The sequence below is a fragment of the Gossypium arboreum genome, chromosome 7, assembly GCF_025698485.1.
Source record: "Gossypium arboreum isolate Shixiya-1 chromosome 7, ASM2569848v2, whole genome shotgun sequence".
Taxonomy (NCBI): Eukaryota; Viridiplantae; Streptophyta; class Magnoliopsida; order Malvales; family Malvaceae; genus Gossypium; species Gossypium arboreum.
Window position 1 is genome coordinate 99,145,404 of NC_069076.1, and position 19,057 is coordinate 99,164,460.

General features: G+C 29.8%; 1 protein-coding gene across 1 annotated transcript; it reads right to left on the minus strand.

Moving 5' to 3' along the window:
- Positions 1–14,246: 14,246 nt before the first annotated feature.
- LOC108451628 (malate synthase, glyoxysomal) lies at positions 14,247–18,766 on the minus strand. The gene is made up of 4 exons (XM_017749299.2): positions 18,128–18,766; positions 17,008–17,333; positions 15,483–15,813; positions 14,247–15,114 (listed from the first exon to the last, which is right to left on the minus strand). Exons 1-4 carry the CDS (start codon positions 18,515–18,517, stop codon positions 14,458–14,460), a joined length of 1,704 nt encoding a protein of 567 aa, XP_017604788.1. The 5' UTR covers positions 18,518–18,766; the 3' UTR covers positions 14,247–14,457.
- Between the last annotated feature and the right edge of the window lie 291 nt (positions 18,767–19,057).

The following is a 19,057-nucleotide window of genomic DNA, read 5'->3' on the forward strand; positions in this document are numbered from 1 at the left end:
TTGTAATAAACCCGTTGGCACTTGATGCTCGCTTTAACTTGCGGCAAATCAAACATTTTGCAATAAATTTGAAATTTCTCTTTTCATACCAGCCACCAATATGTCTTTTCAGATCACCATACATTTTGTACTACCGGATGAATAGAATACATACTATTATGTGCTTCAGAAAGAATATCATTCTTTAAATCAGAATTATTGGGAACACAAATCCTATTATGATAGCGCAATATACCTTCATCATCAATACTGAACTCTGAATCTAAATTATCCCGAACCATTTGCCGTTTCAGCACCAATTTTGGATCTTCATTCTGCAGCTTCTGAATTTGTTGAAGAAACATTGGTTTTACCTTCAATTCTACTAATACAACACCTTCTTCATTAAGAGCCAAATGAGCATTCATTGCCCGAAGTGCAAACAAGGATGACTTTCGACTCAGTGCATCAGCAACTACATTAGCTTTCCCTGGATGATAGTCAATAACCAAATCATAGTCTTTCAGCAACTCTAACCACCGTCTCTGTCTTAAGTTCAGTTCCTTCTGAGTCATTAAGTATTTCAAACTTTTGTGATCCGTATACATATAACACTTCTCACCATATAAATAGTGTCTCCAAATTTTTAAGGCAAAAACAATTGCAGCTAACTCAAGATCATGTGTAGGGTAATTCTTTTCATGTGGTTTTAATTGCCGTGAAGCATAAGCCACCACCTTTCCCGACTGCATTAACACACAACCCAAACCACTTAAAGATGCATCACTGTACACAACATACGGTATACCTGATTCTGGTTGAGTTAAGACTGGAGCTTCTGTTAACATTTTCTTTAACTGATCAAAGCTCACGACATTCATCGACCACATAAACTCAACATTCTTCTGTAATAAACGAGTCATTGGTGAAGCAATCATGGAAAAATTCTTTACAAAACGGCGATAGTATCCTGCTAATCCCAGAAAACTTCGCACTTCAGTTACATTCTTCGGTGTTTTCCAATTCACCACTGCTGAAACTTTACTTGGATCCACACGAATTCCTTCAGTTGATATAATATGACCCAGAAATCCAACCTCATGAAGCCAAAACTCACATTTACTAAATTTCGCATATAACCGTTTTTCTCTCAACGTCAGTAGTACAATTCTCAAGTCTTTGTGCATGTTCGGATTCATCTTTGAATAGACCAATATGTCATCAATAAATACCACCACAAATCTATCCAAATAAGACTGAAAAATTGATTCATTAAATCCATAAATGCAGGGGCATTCGTTAAACCAAAAGGCATTACCAAAAATTCGTAGTGACCATACCGAGTTCAAAAGCGCTTTGGCACATCACACTCTTTAACCTTCAAATGATAATACCCAGATCTAAGGTCTATTTTTGAGAACACTGCAAGACCTTTCAGTTGATCAAACAAATCATCGATACGAGGTAATGGATATTTATTTTAATTGTTACCTTATTCAAATGCACGTAATCAATACACAATCGCAACGAACCATCTTTCTTTTTCACAAATAAGACAGTGCGCCCCAAGGTGATGTACTCGATCGATGAACCCTTTATCCAATAACTCTTGCAATGTGTCTTCAACTCTTTTAACTCGATTGGTGCCATTCTATACGGTGTTATTGATATTGGAGCTGTGCCCAGAATTACATCAATTGTGAATTCAACCTCACGATCTGGGGGTAAACCAGGTAATTCCTCAGGAAACACATCAGTAAACTCATTAACAACTGACAATTGTTCCATCTTCAATTCAGAACCCCGAGTATCAAGAATATAAGCTAAAAATGCTTCATTACCTTTCCGAATCAATTTTCGAGTCAAAAGGTGAAATAATTCGACATCATTCTTTTATCCCCAAACTCAATTGAAACTATTTCCCACATCGACATTTTAAATCAATCCGTTTTCTCTACAATTCACTATGGCATCGTGTTCAATCAACCAATCCATTCCAAGAATAACATCAAATTCTCGGAAAGGTAACAACATTAAATCGCAGAGAATTCACACCTTGTATTTTCAAAGGGACAATTCCGACATATTAAATTAACCAACACACTTTGCCCTAGTGGATTAGTGACTTGCAATTCAAGGTCGATGGACTCAACAGTAATTTTCTTTTCGACACTAATGCAAAGGTGCAAATATATGAATGTGTAGATCCGGGATCAATTAAAGCATATACGTAATCATCAAAAGATAGAAATTACCAGCTATCACATCCGGAGCGAAGCTTCTTCCCTGCCGGATAGCATATGTACGTGCAGTACTCTTGTCTCGATCGAGTCAGCAGATCTCTCGTTCCCGAATGAACAGTCCAAAGAAGACTACTTTGACCCGAACGTTTACCTTTCTAAGGAGTATTTGCTTGCTTCTCCCTTGTTCTCTATCTTCTTTTAATAATTGAGGACAATCCGAATAAAATGATCAGTTCCACCACATTTATAGCAAGCTCAGACTCTTCCCCAACACTCACCAATATGAAATCTACCACAATTTTTACATCTAAGTCTCGAATATTTTGCACACTACTAGCACTAGCTGCTGGTTTCTTAGTTACTCCGACATCTTGTTGAGTCGTTTTACTTTTATTCGATCGTTCGGATTATAACAGTCGACTCGTAATCATTTCGAACTTTTGGCGAAAAAGTCGAAGTTGGTCTAGAGAAACTTCTTTTGTATACCTCTTTACCTCTTCTTTCTCTTTGCATCTTTCATTATACACTTCTTCCATCTTTTGAGCTCGATCGACGTAATCACAAATTCCGAATCTCGTACTCCAATCATCATTCGATTTCATCATTAAGCCCTTCTTCAAATCTAATGCACATTTCTTCCTCTCGCTTGCATACAACATCCCGAGCATATCTACCGAGATACACAAATTCTCTTTCATATTCGCCATTGTTTTATTCCCTTGTCGAAGATCAAGAAATTCTCTCTTCTTCTTATCTAAATATCTCTTTCCCACATACTTCTTCTTAAATTCGTTTTGGAAGAATTCCCAGGTAAGTTTATCTGCAGGTACCACTGCCTCAATGGTTTCCCACCAATTATACGCTTCTTCTTTCAATAGCGAAACTGCACATCCCAAATAGTCCTCCGGAGAACACATCATCTGTTTAAAAACTCTCTCCAAACTCTTTAACCAATACTCTGCTTTAACCGGATCATCGCCCGATCTCCCTCGAAATTCTTCAGCTCCAAACTTTCTGAGTTTTTCAATTGGTGTTCTTTTGCTAGATTCATCTATTAAAGAAGGAGCAACCGGGGTTGTAACTGGTGGTACAGTAGGGGGAGGAGGAGGTTGTTGTGCCTGACTTCTTCCTTGTATTGTTTCATGATACCACTGATTCATTAATCCGTAAATCATATTTTTAAGTTCTTCCTCTCATCAAAGAAATAGGGACATTACCACTTGTTCCTGCTTTCGTAAGTCTCAGATTCTACTATTAACTTCCTCTTCTTGACTAGCATCATCGGGTCTATCGACATCTTTACAATCTATAACAAAATTAGTAATTAGATCGGATCATTCACATCACACTATCACGATTTATATGGCATGTATTTTAAACATTTTACACATCAAATTCGTTCCGAGAATCGACTAAACCAAAGCTCGATACCAATAAATGTAACGCCCCTTTACCCGAGACCGTCACGAGTCGAGCACGAGGCATTACTAAACTTATTTGAGCACTTAAACAAATTCAAACAATTTATATCACACTTTCCGGATAAGTCTGTCCAACTGCATTCTGATGATGCAAAAATCATATCTCGAGTTACAAAACTCAAATCTAAATCCGTAAATTTTCCCCAAATCTAGGCTCATATATCTACTTACTAATTTTTCTAGAATTTTGGTTGGGCCAATTAGTACAGTTTATTAGTTGAAGTCTCCCTGCTTGTGGTTCGTTTGCTCGACCCTGCTCACTACGAACCAAATTTCTCCATGTACAGAATTAAAATAACCAAGACGTTTATTTCTATTAAAATAGACTCAATAAGGAATCCATACATATATAGTATGACTCCTAATTAATTTTTATAATTTTTAATGATTTTTACAAATCAGAACAGGGAGTTTAAAATCACTCGACCTTGTCTCACAAAATTCAAATATCTCCGATATGAAAGCCTTTTGCTTACACCGTTTCTTCTATGTGAAACTAGATTCAATAATATTTAATTTCATATTTTATTCAACCTATAATTATATTTTTATGATTTATGGTGAATTTTCAAACTCGACTACTGCTACTAACCAAAAACTATTTTAGTACAAAATGTTGTTAACTAGTTTATAACATCTTTACTTCATTTCATTTAAACTCTATACATGCCATATAAATCTTCAAACATAAAACAAAAGCTACCGAATTGATCTGGATAGTGTGCTTTGTTGTGTTGATCCGATCTACCCACTTCACTTCAAGTCAATCTACATAAAATATTAAACACACACAAGTAAGCTTATTGAAGCTTAGTAAGTTCATAGGTTAAAAGTAATGCTTACCAAACATAATATTTCCAAACAATACCAAAACACTTACTAAAGTTTCCTGCGATTCACAACCATTGTTATAATAATTCACATAGTTGAGCTCAACAGGAACAACTACTTAATCTCTTCCATTTGGATCACTTCTCTTTTATTTCTTATAATCAAATTAGGAAACGGCTTACGAAATTGAGTACGTCGTTGCTCAATGCCACGATTCACAACTCAGTATGGTTTTCCTCATTGAAATACCATGCCTACATTTTTCAACTCGGTATGGGAAATGCCATACCTACATTTCTTAACTCAGTATGGATTTGATAATACCATACCTACATTTCACAGCTTAGAATGGATAATACCATACCTACATTTCACAACTCAGTATGGATGATACCATACCTACATTTCACACTTTTCCATGGAACAACCATGGTCTTATCCGTCAATTCATCACACGTCACGATACGAACGTACTCAATCCTGCGTTTTTCCTAATTTGCATTTCCACATTTATTCTTTCATTAACAAAATCTACACAATCCCACAACAAATTCGTATATAATAACACATTATAAACTTCAATCATTCACAAATAAACATCTAAATTCAACCATATGAACTTACCCGGCTAATTTGTAGAAGATATTGAAATTTAGGGACTATTCATAACTTTTTCTTTTCCTCGTTCTTCTTTGGATTCTTGATCTATAATATAAAATATTTCTACTCATTAGCATTTATTTGATTTCTATTTCACTTCACAATTTATGCTGTTCAAATTTCAAAATTGCACTTTTACCCCAAAATTTACAGTTTTCACAATTTAGTCCCTACTCAATTCACCCATCAATTGAACTAATTTTTCTCAATTAACACTTTATTTTATCATTATAAACTATTTCAAAACCTTTTATATTCTGAATTTCAACAGCAACCTTCAATTCACAACTTTTTCACAATTAGGTCCTAAATATCATTTCCTATCAAAATCACTTAATAAAACCACCTTAATATGAAATTAGAACTTAAATTTCATAATAATTCATCATAAAATTCCCTTATCCATCCAGGGTAACTTCCAATTTCACCCATAAAATCAAAAACTAATGAATTCTACAAATGGACCTAATTGTAAAAGTCATAAAAACATAAAATTATCAAGAAAAAGCAAGAATTAGACTCACATGATGTAAAAATATGAAAACCAGCTTTCTCCAGACCTTCTATGGCGTTTTGGCTGAGAAAATATGAAGAAATGTCTAGATTTTTCAATTACATCATTATTTAACTATTAACTTTTATCTATTTCCAATTTTGCCCCTTGTTCACATTGTTTTCTTGCTTATTTCATACCCAAACCGTCCAGCCATTAACCTTTGGGTCTAATTGCTCTTTAAATCCATATTTTAAATACTTAAGCTATTTACTCACAATTTAACAAATTTTGTGCTATTTTCAATTTAATCCTTTTAATTAATTAGCCATCCAAACGTTAAAATTTTCTAACGAAACTTTAATACTAACTCAATGACACTCCATAAATATTTATAAAAATATTTATAGCTCGATTTTCAACTTTGAGGTCTCGATACCTCATTTTTGACCCGTTTGACCTAATAAATTCTTTTAATTCACTAATTTCACCATTTCACAAATTCTTCTAAATTCTTACTTGACTCATAAATATTAAATTACTATCTTGTTCAATCTTATTTGTCGAATTTAGTGATCTCAAATCACCATTTCCGACACCACTGAAAATTAGGCCGTTACATTAACCTAATAATTCAAAGGATTGATTAAAACTAAATTTAACTAATGAATGCATCAAAGAAATAAAACGCAAAAATAATTAAATATCAACCAAGTGACAAAATAATACCTAGGTAAGAATCCACCTAGACTTAATCTATAATTCTCAATCTAATTTATGCAATTTATTTTCTTAGTTTCTTTGATTCATAGAAATCCTTAATTTATACTAATATCTCTTTCGAGAATAAGAGCAGCTAACTTCTATGTTGATTAATTGAACTTTCAAACTAAAATCTCTATTACCGCATTAATTTGTTTTATGAATACCCCTATTAGATTTGACTCTAATCTAATAGATTTATGTCATCCTATTTCTAGGATATTACATGCAACTCCATTCAATTATGCATAATCTAATCACAGGAAGGGTCTATTCAACCTTAAACTTATGCGCATCAAACATGGATTAATACTCTAGAATTATCAAACCAAGAATAATTAAGCTTTAGTAATTGAAAACAAAGAACTAAGGTTTTATTGCATAAAACTAGAAATCAAATAATAGAATCCATCCTAGGGTTTATCTCCTCTAGGTATTTAGAAAATCAGTTCATATTTGCAAGAATAAACACCAAAGATACAATATAACCACTAAAATAAAAGAATCCCATGATAACTCCCTTGGAAATAAACTTGGACTCTTGAATCTTGATGGAAAATTGCTTGAAAATGGACTTCAATGGTATTCTTTTGGCTAATTTTTGTGCTATTCTATGACGGTTGTTGTCTCCCTATTGTATTTTCTTATTTATATATTCTTAAAGTGCTAAAAAACCTAAAAATTGTAACCTTCAGCTGTTAGCACACATGGTTCCCGAAATTCACATGCTCGTGTGGTTGGCCCATGTGAAACTCTACTGTCAGTGTGCAGCTTTCAGAATGCTCCAATGTTCTAATTTTCACCCATTTTTCACTCCTATGTCCCCCAAGTGCTATATTAAGCATCAAAACATGAATATAAAGGATTAAGAGTATATAAGTTACAATTAAGGTCACATAATCACTCAAAAATGCATTAAGAATGAGACGAAAATATATTACTATTGACACTTATCAATATTACAGTGTTTGAATTCTCAACATTCTAGCCATCCCATAATATCACATTCTTGAACAATGTCAAAATATGGTAATATAGGATGTAATCTCATTACGACCTCTTCCTTAAGTTAAATAGACCATAAAACTTGGAGGTTTATATTATAAATTTTAGTTGCATTTCTCTTTTTACATTAAAATCAAACCAATTTCTTTAAAATAACAATTATAAACCATATAAATAAAATAGTTGTTTGATTGAATTAATATGTTAAAATATTCAATGTGTAATAAAAATGAAGTTATTAAGATATTATAGTTTTATGAAAATTTTAAGATTAAAAGTTGAATTTATAAAACAAAAATTTTATATCTAGGACAATTTAGTTAACTAGGTAATTTTACATCCCGTCAACTAAGCACATGAACCTTACATTTGAACTAAATAAACCAAACAAGGTAATCTTATATTTCACCTATAATATTATATTCCTGTAATCCTATTATGAAATGTAATCTAAGATTCGCAAACCAAACACACCCTTACTATTTAAAAATGTCATTTATTGTTTAACAAAGTTATATTTTGAAAGCATTTTATGATTATACAAATGAAATATTTTATTTGAAGGTGAGCTGTAAATGAAAAATAATAATTTTCGTGCCATTTTTAAACATTAAATGTTAACTTGTTTCGATTTGGTATTATTTAATTCTTTTTAATAGTACAAGAATCCAGTTGATGTATCTATTAATAAAGGACCTAATTTAATCATGTTCTTATAATAAAGAGACTTCGCAAGTATTTTAACCGCTTACTGTGTCTCACTTCTAATATACATCATTTCAAACTTAATTTTATATACAAATTTCAACTAATTTTCACATGACGAGTTAATGAAGTATTAATTGAAGGAAAATTATCTTATAGGAGTTTTATGAACTTCACAAGTTAATTTAAAGTGTAACAAATATCTTGTAAGGTATAGTAAAAAAATTAAATATATAAAAATGCGACATTTATCATATCTTCAATCCACTTGTAGTGTTTAAAAAATTCTACAAACTTACTTTAATTTAATCGTGTTTGACACTTACACCCAAATCCAAATAATATAAATAGTAGGGTTAATATTCTGAACCACCCACCTTGGTTTCTCTTTTAATTTATGTGTAAACCCCGATATTATTTCTGCAAAATTATTGTGTTCCTAGAGAGTTGTTTTTGCATATTCTAGCTATGTTTTTCAATTTTTTTATTTTTATAATTTTATATTAGCATAATGTTAAATTTTACTTACATCTTTTATTAATTTGATATTTTTAGGTAAATTTTGTTATTAATCTTTCAAAAGAGGTAAATTAGTTTTTTATCGATATAGTAACTCAAGTGGCGACTTATATATATTTCATGCTGACATGATACTATTTGTCTTATATTTCATGTTAACAAATGATTTTAGAATTATAAAATTATTCAAAAAACATTATAAAAATTCATAAAAATTCATAAAATTTAAAAATTAGTATTGAGTACATGTGGATTGTCATACGGGCTGTAATGTTTAAAATTTTAACATTTTAATTGATATTTTCATTAAAAAGTAACGATTCGACTCTTTTTATTAAATTCAACTCAAAAAAGAAAGAGACTAAATTAACAAAAGACATAAATATTGAGAACTAAATTTGATGTTATGAAATCCAATTTTCAACAAATATTAAAAAATGAAGTAAAATAATCTAATTTCCTCAGCAAACCATTGACATATTAAGTGAGCATATGATAGAGGAGTGTAAATTATATTTAATGGAACAAAGGAGTGCATATTAATTATATGGCGCAATCATATCAAAGTTAGGTTAAAATTATCCTTAAAGACAATACAGCATGTCTTTTAGCTTTTAACACCTTTGGTGGTTAATGAAAATGATATATATATATATATATATATATTACGTAAAATTATTTTGAAATTCACATTCTTTTAACTAAAGTTTGAAAATTAATAATTAAGAAATAAAAAATTGCCTAAAATATCCACAGGAGCGCACTTAATAATTATTTTTTGTCTTCAGTAGACTTCTTAAAGTGATAGATATTAATCACTAATTTTAAAACTACTCTATATTAAAGACGAGGATAGAATTTATTTTGTTTATAAAATATTTTATTTCATTAGTTTCTTGGTAAAGATTATATTAAGGCTTGAAAGTTAATTTCTATTTTAGAGGCTAAAATCCAGGTAAATAAATTTTTTAGTTGGGTTTTCCAAAAGTATCTTAATTTAATTTGTTAGTGGAATCTTTGATTAAAGTGAGTGAAGATTTGAAGGGAGACATGATAATCTTAGATTATAATTTTTTAGTATAATTACAGTTAGGTCACCTTTTTTGGGTAAATTTTTTGATTCACCATGCAGAAAGTTATTGGTTGCTATAAATATATATATTATCATTCACAACTTCCAAACTCTCCACTGTAATGATGATTAATATGTATAGGAGATTTTCTACAATTAATATTTTATTTATATAAATAAATTTGGTATACATTAAAAATTATAATTATTTATTTTATATAAAAAATTCAACAATTAAATATATATATATATATATATATATTAAAATGAGAGGAATTCACTTCAGTTAAAAATTAAAAAAATTTATTAAAATTCAAAAATATTAGCATGAAGTACATATAGATTGTCATCTTTTAAAAATTAATATTTTAATTAGTATTTTCATTGAAAATAGAAATTAGACTCTTTTAAAAAGTTGATGCTTAAATTTAGCTTAAAAAAACTAATGACTAAATTGACAAAATATGTAAAAATTAAAGACTAAATTTATTATTATACCTATACAAAACTATTACAATAAATAAACCTAGTTAGTTTTAGGTCTATCCTATAAGTTGAAATGGATATTGTCTCCTGCAAAACACCCATCACTCTAGGACTTAATTTAAGTAAATTAAACTTAAAATAGTTTTAAATTAAATTAAACTATATTATCTTCTTTCTTTTCTCCCTGTTAGTAGAAGCTAATTATTCAGTCACACCAAAAGTTGCTTACTATCTAAGGCTATAAAGTTGACATTGATTTGTCCACAATCCATTTAAGGGTAAATTGCATCTAAGGTCATTAAATTATTAGTAAATTTATATTTTGGTCACTCAATTTCAAAAAGTTACAAAATGGTCATTGATTTATTCGAAAGTTTTTATTTAAGTTACTCAATTATTCAAAAATTTTTATTTAAGTCATTGGATTCTTAATTTCATTTATTTTTTTTAAAGTCTAGCTAGCAAGTTCCAAATAATGATTTGATAATCGATACAACAAATTAGTACCAATCAAGGAGTGGAATAACATACCTTAGATCTAAATCAATCTGTTGATTAGTATCGGAGGTCAGAAAATAAAACTATTTTAATTTTGGTTTATAGATTCGTGACATTAAAAGTTGTTTCATGAAAAAAAATGAATTGAAGAAGATATATGGAAAGAGAGCTTTTGATTGGTGCAAGCAGTGAGAACAGAGAAAGATCATACAACAATGATTTTAACATCCCAATGACTTATATGAAAACTTTTGATTAATTGTTATGTAACTTTTTGAAGTTGAGTGACCAAAATATATAAACTTACTAATAGTATAGTGACCTTCAGTATAATTGATCTTGCATTTAATGGGTATTTATATTCATTTATGTTAATTCAAATACTAAAGAGTTGAATTTTTCTTAAATAAGTTTTAAGTAATGTAAATGAAGAAAAATATGTTAATAGAGATTTAATTTTTGGTATTTGAAGTTAGTATCAAGGTTCAAATTGGTACTTAAGGATTTGTTTTGGTCCAATTAAGTACTTGAACTTGGCTTTAAGGTTCAATTTAGTATTTAAAGTTTATTTTGGTCCGATTAGGTACCTAAACTTGGTTTTTGGTTCAAAGTAGTACTTTTAGTGTATTTGATAAACTGAATATTTAAATGCTGAAAAATTAAGTCTGGGTTTTATTGTTAAATTGTATAAGTGCTGAATTTATATTAGAAAATTGTTTGGTAAATTAGAAAATATAAGTATTGAGTATAATTGTGTTGTTTGATAAAAGTAAATATTGATTTTTAAAAGTTTATTTATTTATAATTTTTATCTTATCAATTTAATATTTTATGTTGTTTTTTATAGCTTTGGATGAAAAATAAATATGATAATTTGAATATCTCAAATTTTTAACGAGAAAGGATAATTTGTTTTAATTTTTAATAAAAGAAAATCAATTTAATATTTTCTACATTAAGTGATAAGTAGCTATCTACCTACGTATCTTCTTCAACACTATTTTCTTGAAAATTTTATGTTAAGTAAAAAATTAAAATGACTAGCAAACACATTTAAAATCTTAAATATTGAAAATTTTCAATGGTTTATCAAACTGACCCTTAGTTATTTAAACTAATTTGAACTTTAAGCCAACTTTAAGTACCTAATTGGACCAAAACAATTTCATACCAAATCAAATCTTGAGGCTGAATTCAAGTATCAAAATGCATATTTAACCTTGAAATTTAAAATTCCCTTGTTGTTTTCTTTTTTTCTTTTTGAATAATATATTAATTTTATTTTATTAGAACTCCACCAACAGTAGAAACGTGTACTAAATACAGCACAAAACAATGAGGCAAAAGGGACACTGACCAATACCCAAGAGACCCGTCCAAACGAAACCCCAGGGCCCTCCAACGCAACCTCCTTCAAAAACCCATTAAAACACGAGAATAAAGGAATATTTTTTAAATTAGATTTGTGGTTAAGTCAATTAAATTATTAGTTTGTGAGTCTAACTTATTTGATTAAAAATTATTAATAATAATTAATAAATTTAGTTTAACTATCCGATTCAATTGATCTGTAATAATTTTTAAGTTAATTGATTTAAAATTCTTTTTAGATTAAGAAATAATTGATTGAACAATACGGTCCAATTCAAACAATATTAAAAAAATAAATGAGGGGAAAATAGTTAACAAGACAATCACTCTATTGATCCCATCCTTTGCATGTCTAGTGGGCCAAAAGTCCATATATATGTGTGTCGCAAAAGATGTTGGAAAAGAAAATTATAATGTTATAGGTTAAAATATACCACAATTAGGTAAATAAAACACGAGAATTTTTTACTTAGTTCGTTGATAAATCACTTATGATTGTAATATTATATTTAGATAAAATGAATTGTCGGTCAATAACGTGATAAAAACATCAATATCAACTCAAGCAGGTTCAAATATCATATGAATTCTACTGTTGTCATAATTTTTTGAACTTTCACTAAACTTTTCTTTGACTATGTCATTGATTGCCTCATTTGATGAGCTTAATAGAAACTTTGTGCTTTTGGAGAGGCAATTCTAGAGTAAAAAGAGTTGGCTTGCATTTTATCTCCTCTATTTAAAACAAATTAGTCCCTGTTTGTTAAATCAAATGGTAAATTGATCATTCTATTAAAAATCTTATACATTTCTACTGTTAAAGACTACTCTCTATATATTAGCATGAGTTAGACGTGACATGCCACATGTAACTAACTATTTGTTTATTTCACCATCCATGCAAGTTTTTAATAATAGAATTGGATGAATTTTTTAATAAAAAGAACCAATTTACTCTTTAATCTAATGTATAAAGATTAATTTACCCCCTTTTTGAGTAACTAGGGCAAAATACAATCTAATTTTTAGTACAAAAACTCCATGATACTTTAACTAAATATTTTATTTTGTTATTTATAAATATTTTTTAATTTATGCAATTAGGGTTGTTTTGCATTGTGGCATAGTTTTTCTTCTTAAGTAACTTTAATTTTGAGTTTCAATAACTAAAATATTTTCACCATAAAGAAATAAGAAGTATTCAATTTCCAAAAAAAAAATCAATTCCACCATATTTACTGAAATAAAAGTACATTTGCATACCTTATTGAACCTTTTAAAACCAACACTGAAAATGATGATGGATTGTTGACTTATTTAGCAATGGCACTAATTTTATTTTTATATATAACAAATATTTTATGTTTTATATTTATTTAATTTTAATTTTAATTTTAATTTAAAATTTTAATAAAAATAAATTATATTTATTGAAAATAATGGTACAAGAAGTGAATAGGAAAAAACCATAATTTTATTTTTATTTTTTAAGCAAGAATATTTTTCGAAACTATGTGCCTGATCGAATTGATTGGGTCACGTAGGAACAAGTTTCAAATCTATCAATCTGTTAGGATGCCTCAGCTACGTACATCATTGTACTTCTACTTGACATCTATCATAATGATCAACGGCTCGCCTCGTCATAACCTTCTCTTGAATTCTCAAAATTTATGTCTCGATCCCTGTAGGCTCTAGGGAAATTAGAATAGGAGAGCACTCATCTTGGGGTGGGCTTAGTACTTAGATGCTTTCGGCAGTTATTGCTCCGCACTTGGCCACTTAACTTTAAAAAGTTACAAAACAGTTACTAAACTATTCAAAAGTTTTCAGTTAAGTCAGTAAACTATTCAAAGTTTTAATTAAGTCATTAGGTTGTTAAGTTTTCTTTTCTTTTTATTTCCGACTAGTGAGTTTCAAGTAATAATTCAATCATTGGTACGGCGGATCAATACCCATCGATAAGTAGAAGAACATACTTTAAATCAAATGTGGTATGAAGGTTAATGTCAAAGAAATGAGAAGAAAGTTATTTGAATTTTGATTCATAATTTTGTGATGTTCAAAGTTGTTTCAGGAAAAAAACTAAACTGCAGAATAGAAGGGAAAAAAAGGAACATAAAAAAGCCAAACGACAACAATTTTATAAACCTAGTGACTTGAATGAAAACTTTCGAATAATACATTAAAAACCAACACTGAAATAAAACATCATCTACAATACCTTATTGAACCATTTCCCTTAAAAACCCACAGTGAAAATGACGATTATGATTATTTGCTTATTTAGCAATGGCACTATTTTTTTTTTTCACTCAAACCCCATAGTTCTAAGATTTCATGGAAGCTTCATCAAAGCTTAGAAGAAACATCCTTTGGATGATGAATGACAATGTAATTATAAGCATCAAGTGTCAAAAACTCATCCAAAGTTGAAGTAGTGCATTGGCGAGTAAAAATCTTGCATGCTTCTTTATACATTCCTTTCTTAAACTTCTCTTTTCCGACCTCACGTTCGATCCGAGCCATTTCCTCTTCAACCACTCGCCCGAACACATGGTTCACTCGAACCCCAAGTCCATCACCGTCTAATTCAACACTATATTTCAACCACTGCCAGATTTGAACCCTACTGATCTCGGCTGTCGCAGCATCTTCCATTAGGTTATAAAGCGGGACCGAACCCGAACCGGTTAACCAAGCTGCTAAGTATTGGATCCCGACACGAGTGTTCAAACGAAGGCCTTCCATCGTACGAACACCTCGAGGCCTTTGTAATAAATCGTCTTCAGTTAAGTTGGAAGCGTCGTCGCGCTTGACAGTTTCGATTTGGTTCGGAGAGCTCCCCATGGTGTTGGTGAAAACTTCCATGCATGTTTTGATGAGACCTGGATGAGCTGCCCATGTTCCATCATGCCCTGCTTTAACTTCTCTTTGTTTATCTTTTCTTACAAGTTCAAAGGCTGCTTCATTTGCTGCTGGATCATCTCTAATGGGAATTTGTGCTGCCTGTTTAAGACAATTGAAACCTTCATCAACACATTAAAAACACAAAATTGAATTTAAAATGCTGCATGTAATAGGCAAGGATGATTCAACCAGATCAGATTAGCCGGTCAAACTAGTTAAATTAGAAATTGATCAGGTATTGATTCAGAAAAGGGTTTTGAATCAGTTAGAGCGGGAATTGGTACAAACCGATTGACTAAGATTTTTAGTTTCCTTTAGATTTTTAATAATTTTTTAATTTGGAGAATTATGTATGATGTTGATACAAATATATTAGTTTAATTCAAATCTGATTCGATCTAATCCATGAATGCCTCTATATTTATGTATTACATGAATTAAAATGTCATAATTATATTCATACATACCATTCCGCCCATGGCATGGACGCCGCGTCGATGACAGGTTCGGATGAGGAGATCGGAGTAACTCCTCATGAAGTGTTGGGTCATACCAACTTGACCCCGATCCGGCAACAACCGGTCCGGGTGACCTTGGAAGGTCTTAACGTAGCTGAAAATATAATCCCATCGGCCACAGTTGAGACCAACAGAGTGATCCCTGAGCTCATAAAGGATTTCATCCATTTGGAAGACTGCTGGTAGTGTTTCGATTAGAACTGTTGCTCTTATGCTTCCTTTCTCTATGCCTGCCATCTTTTCTGCCTTATCAAACACACTATTCCATATCTTTGCTTCCCTGCAAATTCATGTAACATAATTTTCATCACTTTGTTGAATGTCAACTCTAGATTTTATGACCCTAAAATGCTATGTTATAACCATCACAATTTTTTTACTAACCTTATAGGAGTGTTTTTTTCCGAAGGTGGGTTGAGTCGATATCTCTCTATTAAAAATTTTAAGGTTAAATTAAGATAAATTTAAGTAAAATAACTCATCCCTATATTTATATCTATACTTTATATAAAGATTTTAATTAAATTGGAATCATTTATAATCAGGTCTCAATTGAGTTATTAAATTATTAAAATGCCTTTATTTTAACAAAACAATAAATGTTAACTCAAGGATATTTTTATTCTTTTATATAAAATATCAAATCCCAAATCAGTTGTTAAATTATTAAAATATTCTTATTTTAACAAAACAATAAATCTTAACTCAAGAATATTTTTATCTTTTACATAAAACCTAGAAATTCTTAATAATTGTATTTTACCAATATATTGAGTATGTCATAATCTAATATTTTATTAAGATACTTTTTTACATTTATAACTAATTTTCAAATTCTTTCGTTATAAGTTTTTTAATTTTATAAATTTAATCTAGTATTTCGCCACACTAATGGGGACCGTAATGGAGGCTAAGGCTTTTTGTCTCCCTAAAATTTTTGAAATTTTTATTTAAAATTTTTAATTTAACCCTAAATTTTTCTAAAAATTTCATTATGACTTTTAATATCTTTAAAAATTTCAGTTAATTTTTTCTATTTTTAATTCTATTAATAAAAAATTAAAATTTTAATTAGATCTTCAATTTTTTGAAAAAATCTCAAATAAATTCTTAAATTTTAATTAACTTAATACACCACACACCACATTAAAAGTGTATTTAGTATTACTTCTAAGAAATACTTTGAGGACAAAAATACTTTTGAGACAAAATATTTCTAAACAAACTATTTTAAGAGAAAAAGTGTTTCTCTCAAACTAAAAAATAGCCTAAAATCACTTTTAAATTTTAAGTTCTTTCCAAAAATATTTTTTTTTCTCAAAAACTTGAGAAGCGTTACTAAATTAATCATAAATCACAATCCCTACCACTCAAGTATAAGGTTAACCCGTTGTCAATGAATAAAACGCTAAAGTTAAATATTTTTTAATATTAAATGACTAATAAATTTGAAAATTTGAGACAGATTAATTACCTTGAATTCTCCATCTTAGGAAGATAAAAGAAGGGTCCAAAGCCTTGACCTTGAGTGTTGCGGAAATTGGCATAATTGTGGTAAAAATAAAGGCCAAAATCCACTAGACAACCAGTTGCAGGCTCCCCGTCGATGAAAATATGAGCCTCCGGTAAGTGCCAACCTCGTGGCCGAACAAATAGCCTTGCTATTTCATTATTCAGCTTGTAAACCCTGTTCCTTGCTTTGTCGTTGAACGTTATTGTTCCTTCCACTGCGTCCTTTAAGTTTATTTGACCTCTCATAAGATTTTCCCAACTTGGTGACAGTGCATCCTCAAAATCAGCCTGTGAAAGGAAAAGATATAATAATAAATTTAGTTTTTAATATTTATAACTTTATCAATTTGATCCTTTTAAAAGTTAAATTTACCTGTTAACTTTTCAAAATAAATCAAATTACTTTTTTAACAAAGGATTAATTAAAATATTAAATTTTAACAATATTAGTATATCATTTCATGTATATTTCATGTTGACTTTATACTTTTTATCTTATAAACCCGTCAACAAATAATTTAAAGCTTATAAAATATTCCAACAAAAATTTTAATTTCAAAAGAAATTAAAATAAAATATACGTAAATTATCATATGTGTTTTATTTAATAATTCCATAAATTCCATATGAGCTGTTATATATAAAAAGTAAATGTTTTAGTTAATAATTCCATTGAAAACAACAATTTAACTCTTTTAAAAATAATTAAATTCGATCTTTTAGAAAGTTGAGGGCAGGGGTGAAACAAATTTTTTCTATATTTTTATACAGAGCTAAAATGTAATTTTAGCTTTTTATTAACTTAGCTTTATGATTTCTAAAATAAAAAATGATCATTTTATGAGGTTAAAATCCAATTTTAACTTGTATTAACTTATAATTTTATAAACCTTAAAGGGCCAAATATAAAATTTACCATTTTAAAGAGGTCGCCTTAGCTGATGGCCTAACTCACCGATCATCAAAACTTTTGAGTTATATTTATCAGAATGCCAAAGAAAAGAAAATCCCAAGCTGCGCAATTTATCAAACAAATGGAAGACGAATTCAAAAGTGACATATAACTAACAAACATCACTCACCATAAACACTTTAGCTCCCGAGTTAAGAGCGTTGATGATCATCTTCCTCTCCACCGGCCCTGTAATTTCGACCCTCCGATCAGCCACCGCAGGCGGAACCGGCGCACAAGTCCATTTCCCTTCTCTAATATACCTCGTTGCAGGATCGAAACCAGGCAACGCCCCTTCATTGTATCGTCTTTTCGCCTCTTTGCGACATTCCATCGCGTACTTAATATGGTTCCTGAACTCTCTCTGCAAATCAGCGACGAATTGTAAGGCATCCTTGGTTAAAATCTTAGCGAATTCTTCATCGAATCGACCACGAATATCGACGCCTTGAGGAACATCGTAGGCGTTGATTTTTTTGGAAGATGGTGCAGTGTAACCGTAACTCCCAAGGCCAATCATATTTGGTTACTAAAAACCCTTAATTTTGAAAATGGATGCTTGAATGAGTGCTTGTAACGTGTAAAAATGGTGGACTATATATAGGGATGGCAATTGGCAAAGGCTGGTAGCTTTTTCAGTCTTTATTTTGTCTTAAAACTCGATTTTATTTCAGATTTTAACATTTAAATTTGATTTTGAAAGGAAAAAAATTTGCTCACACCCCGAAGTCTTTAGCATAACATAAATTTTCACCTCAACTTATCAACTACATTGATTTTGACATTTGTTCTTTTTATTCATTTTGAAACTTCAACTTAATAATTAAATTTATTTTAATTTTTGAAATTTAAAAATATAAAAATTTGATGATGTGCTTCTATAATACTATGTTAGATAATCACTTCAAAATTAAAAAATAATTATATAAATTTTTAAGTGATTATGTAATACAATCTTAAAATGGTACATTTATTATTTTAATAATTAGATTAGTGGTTAAATTAGTTAGATCACTAGTTCTCAATTCAAGCAGTTCTATCGTCGAGTAATAATAATTCA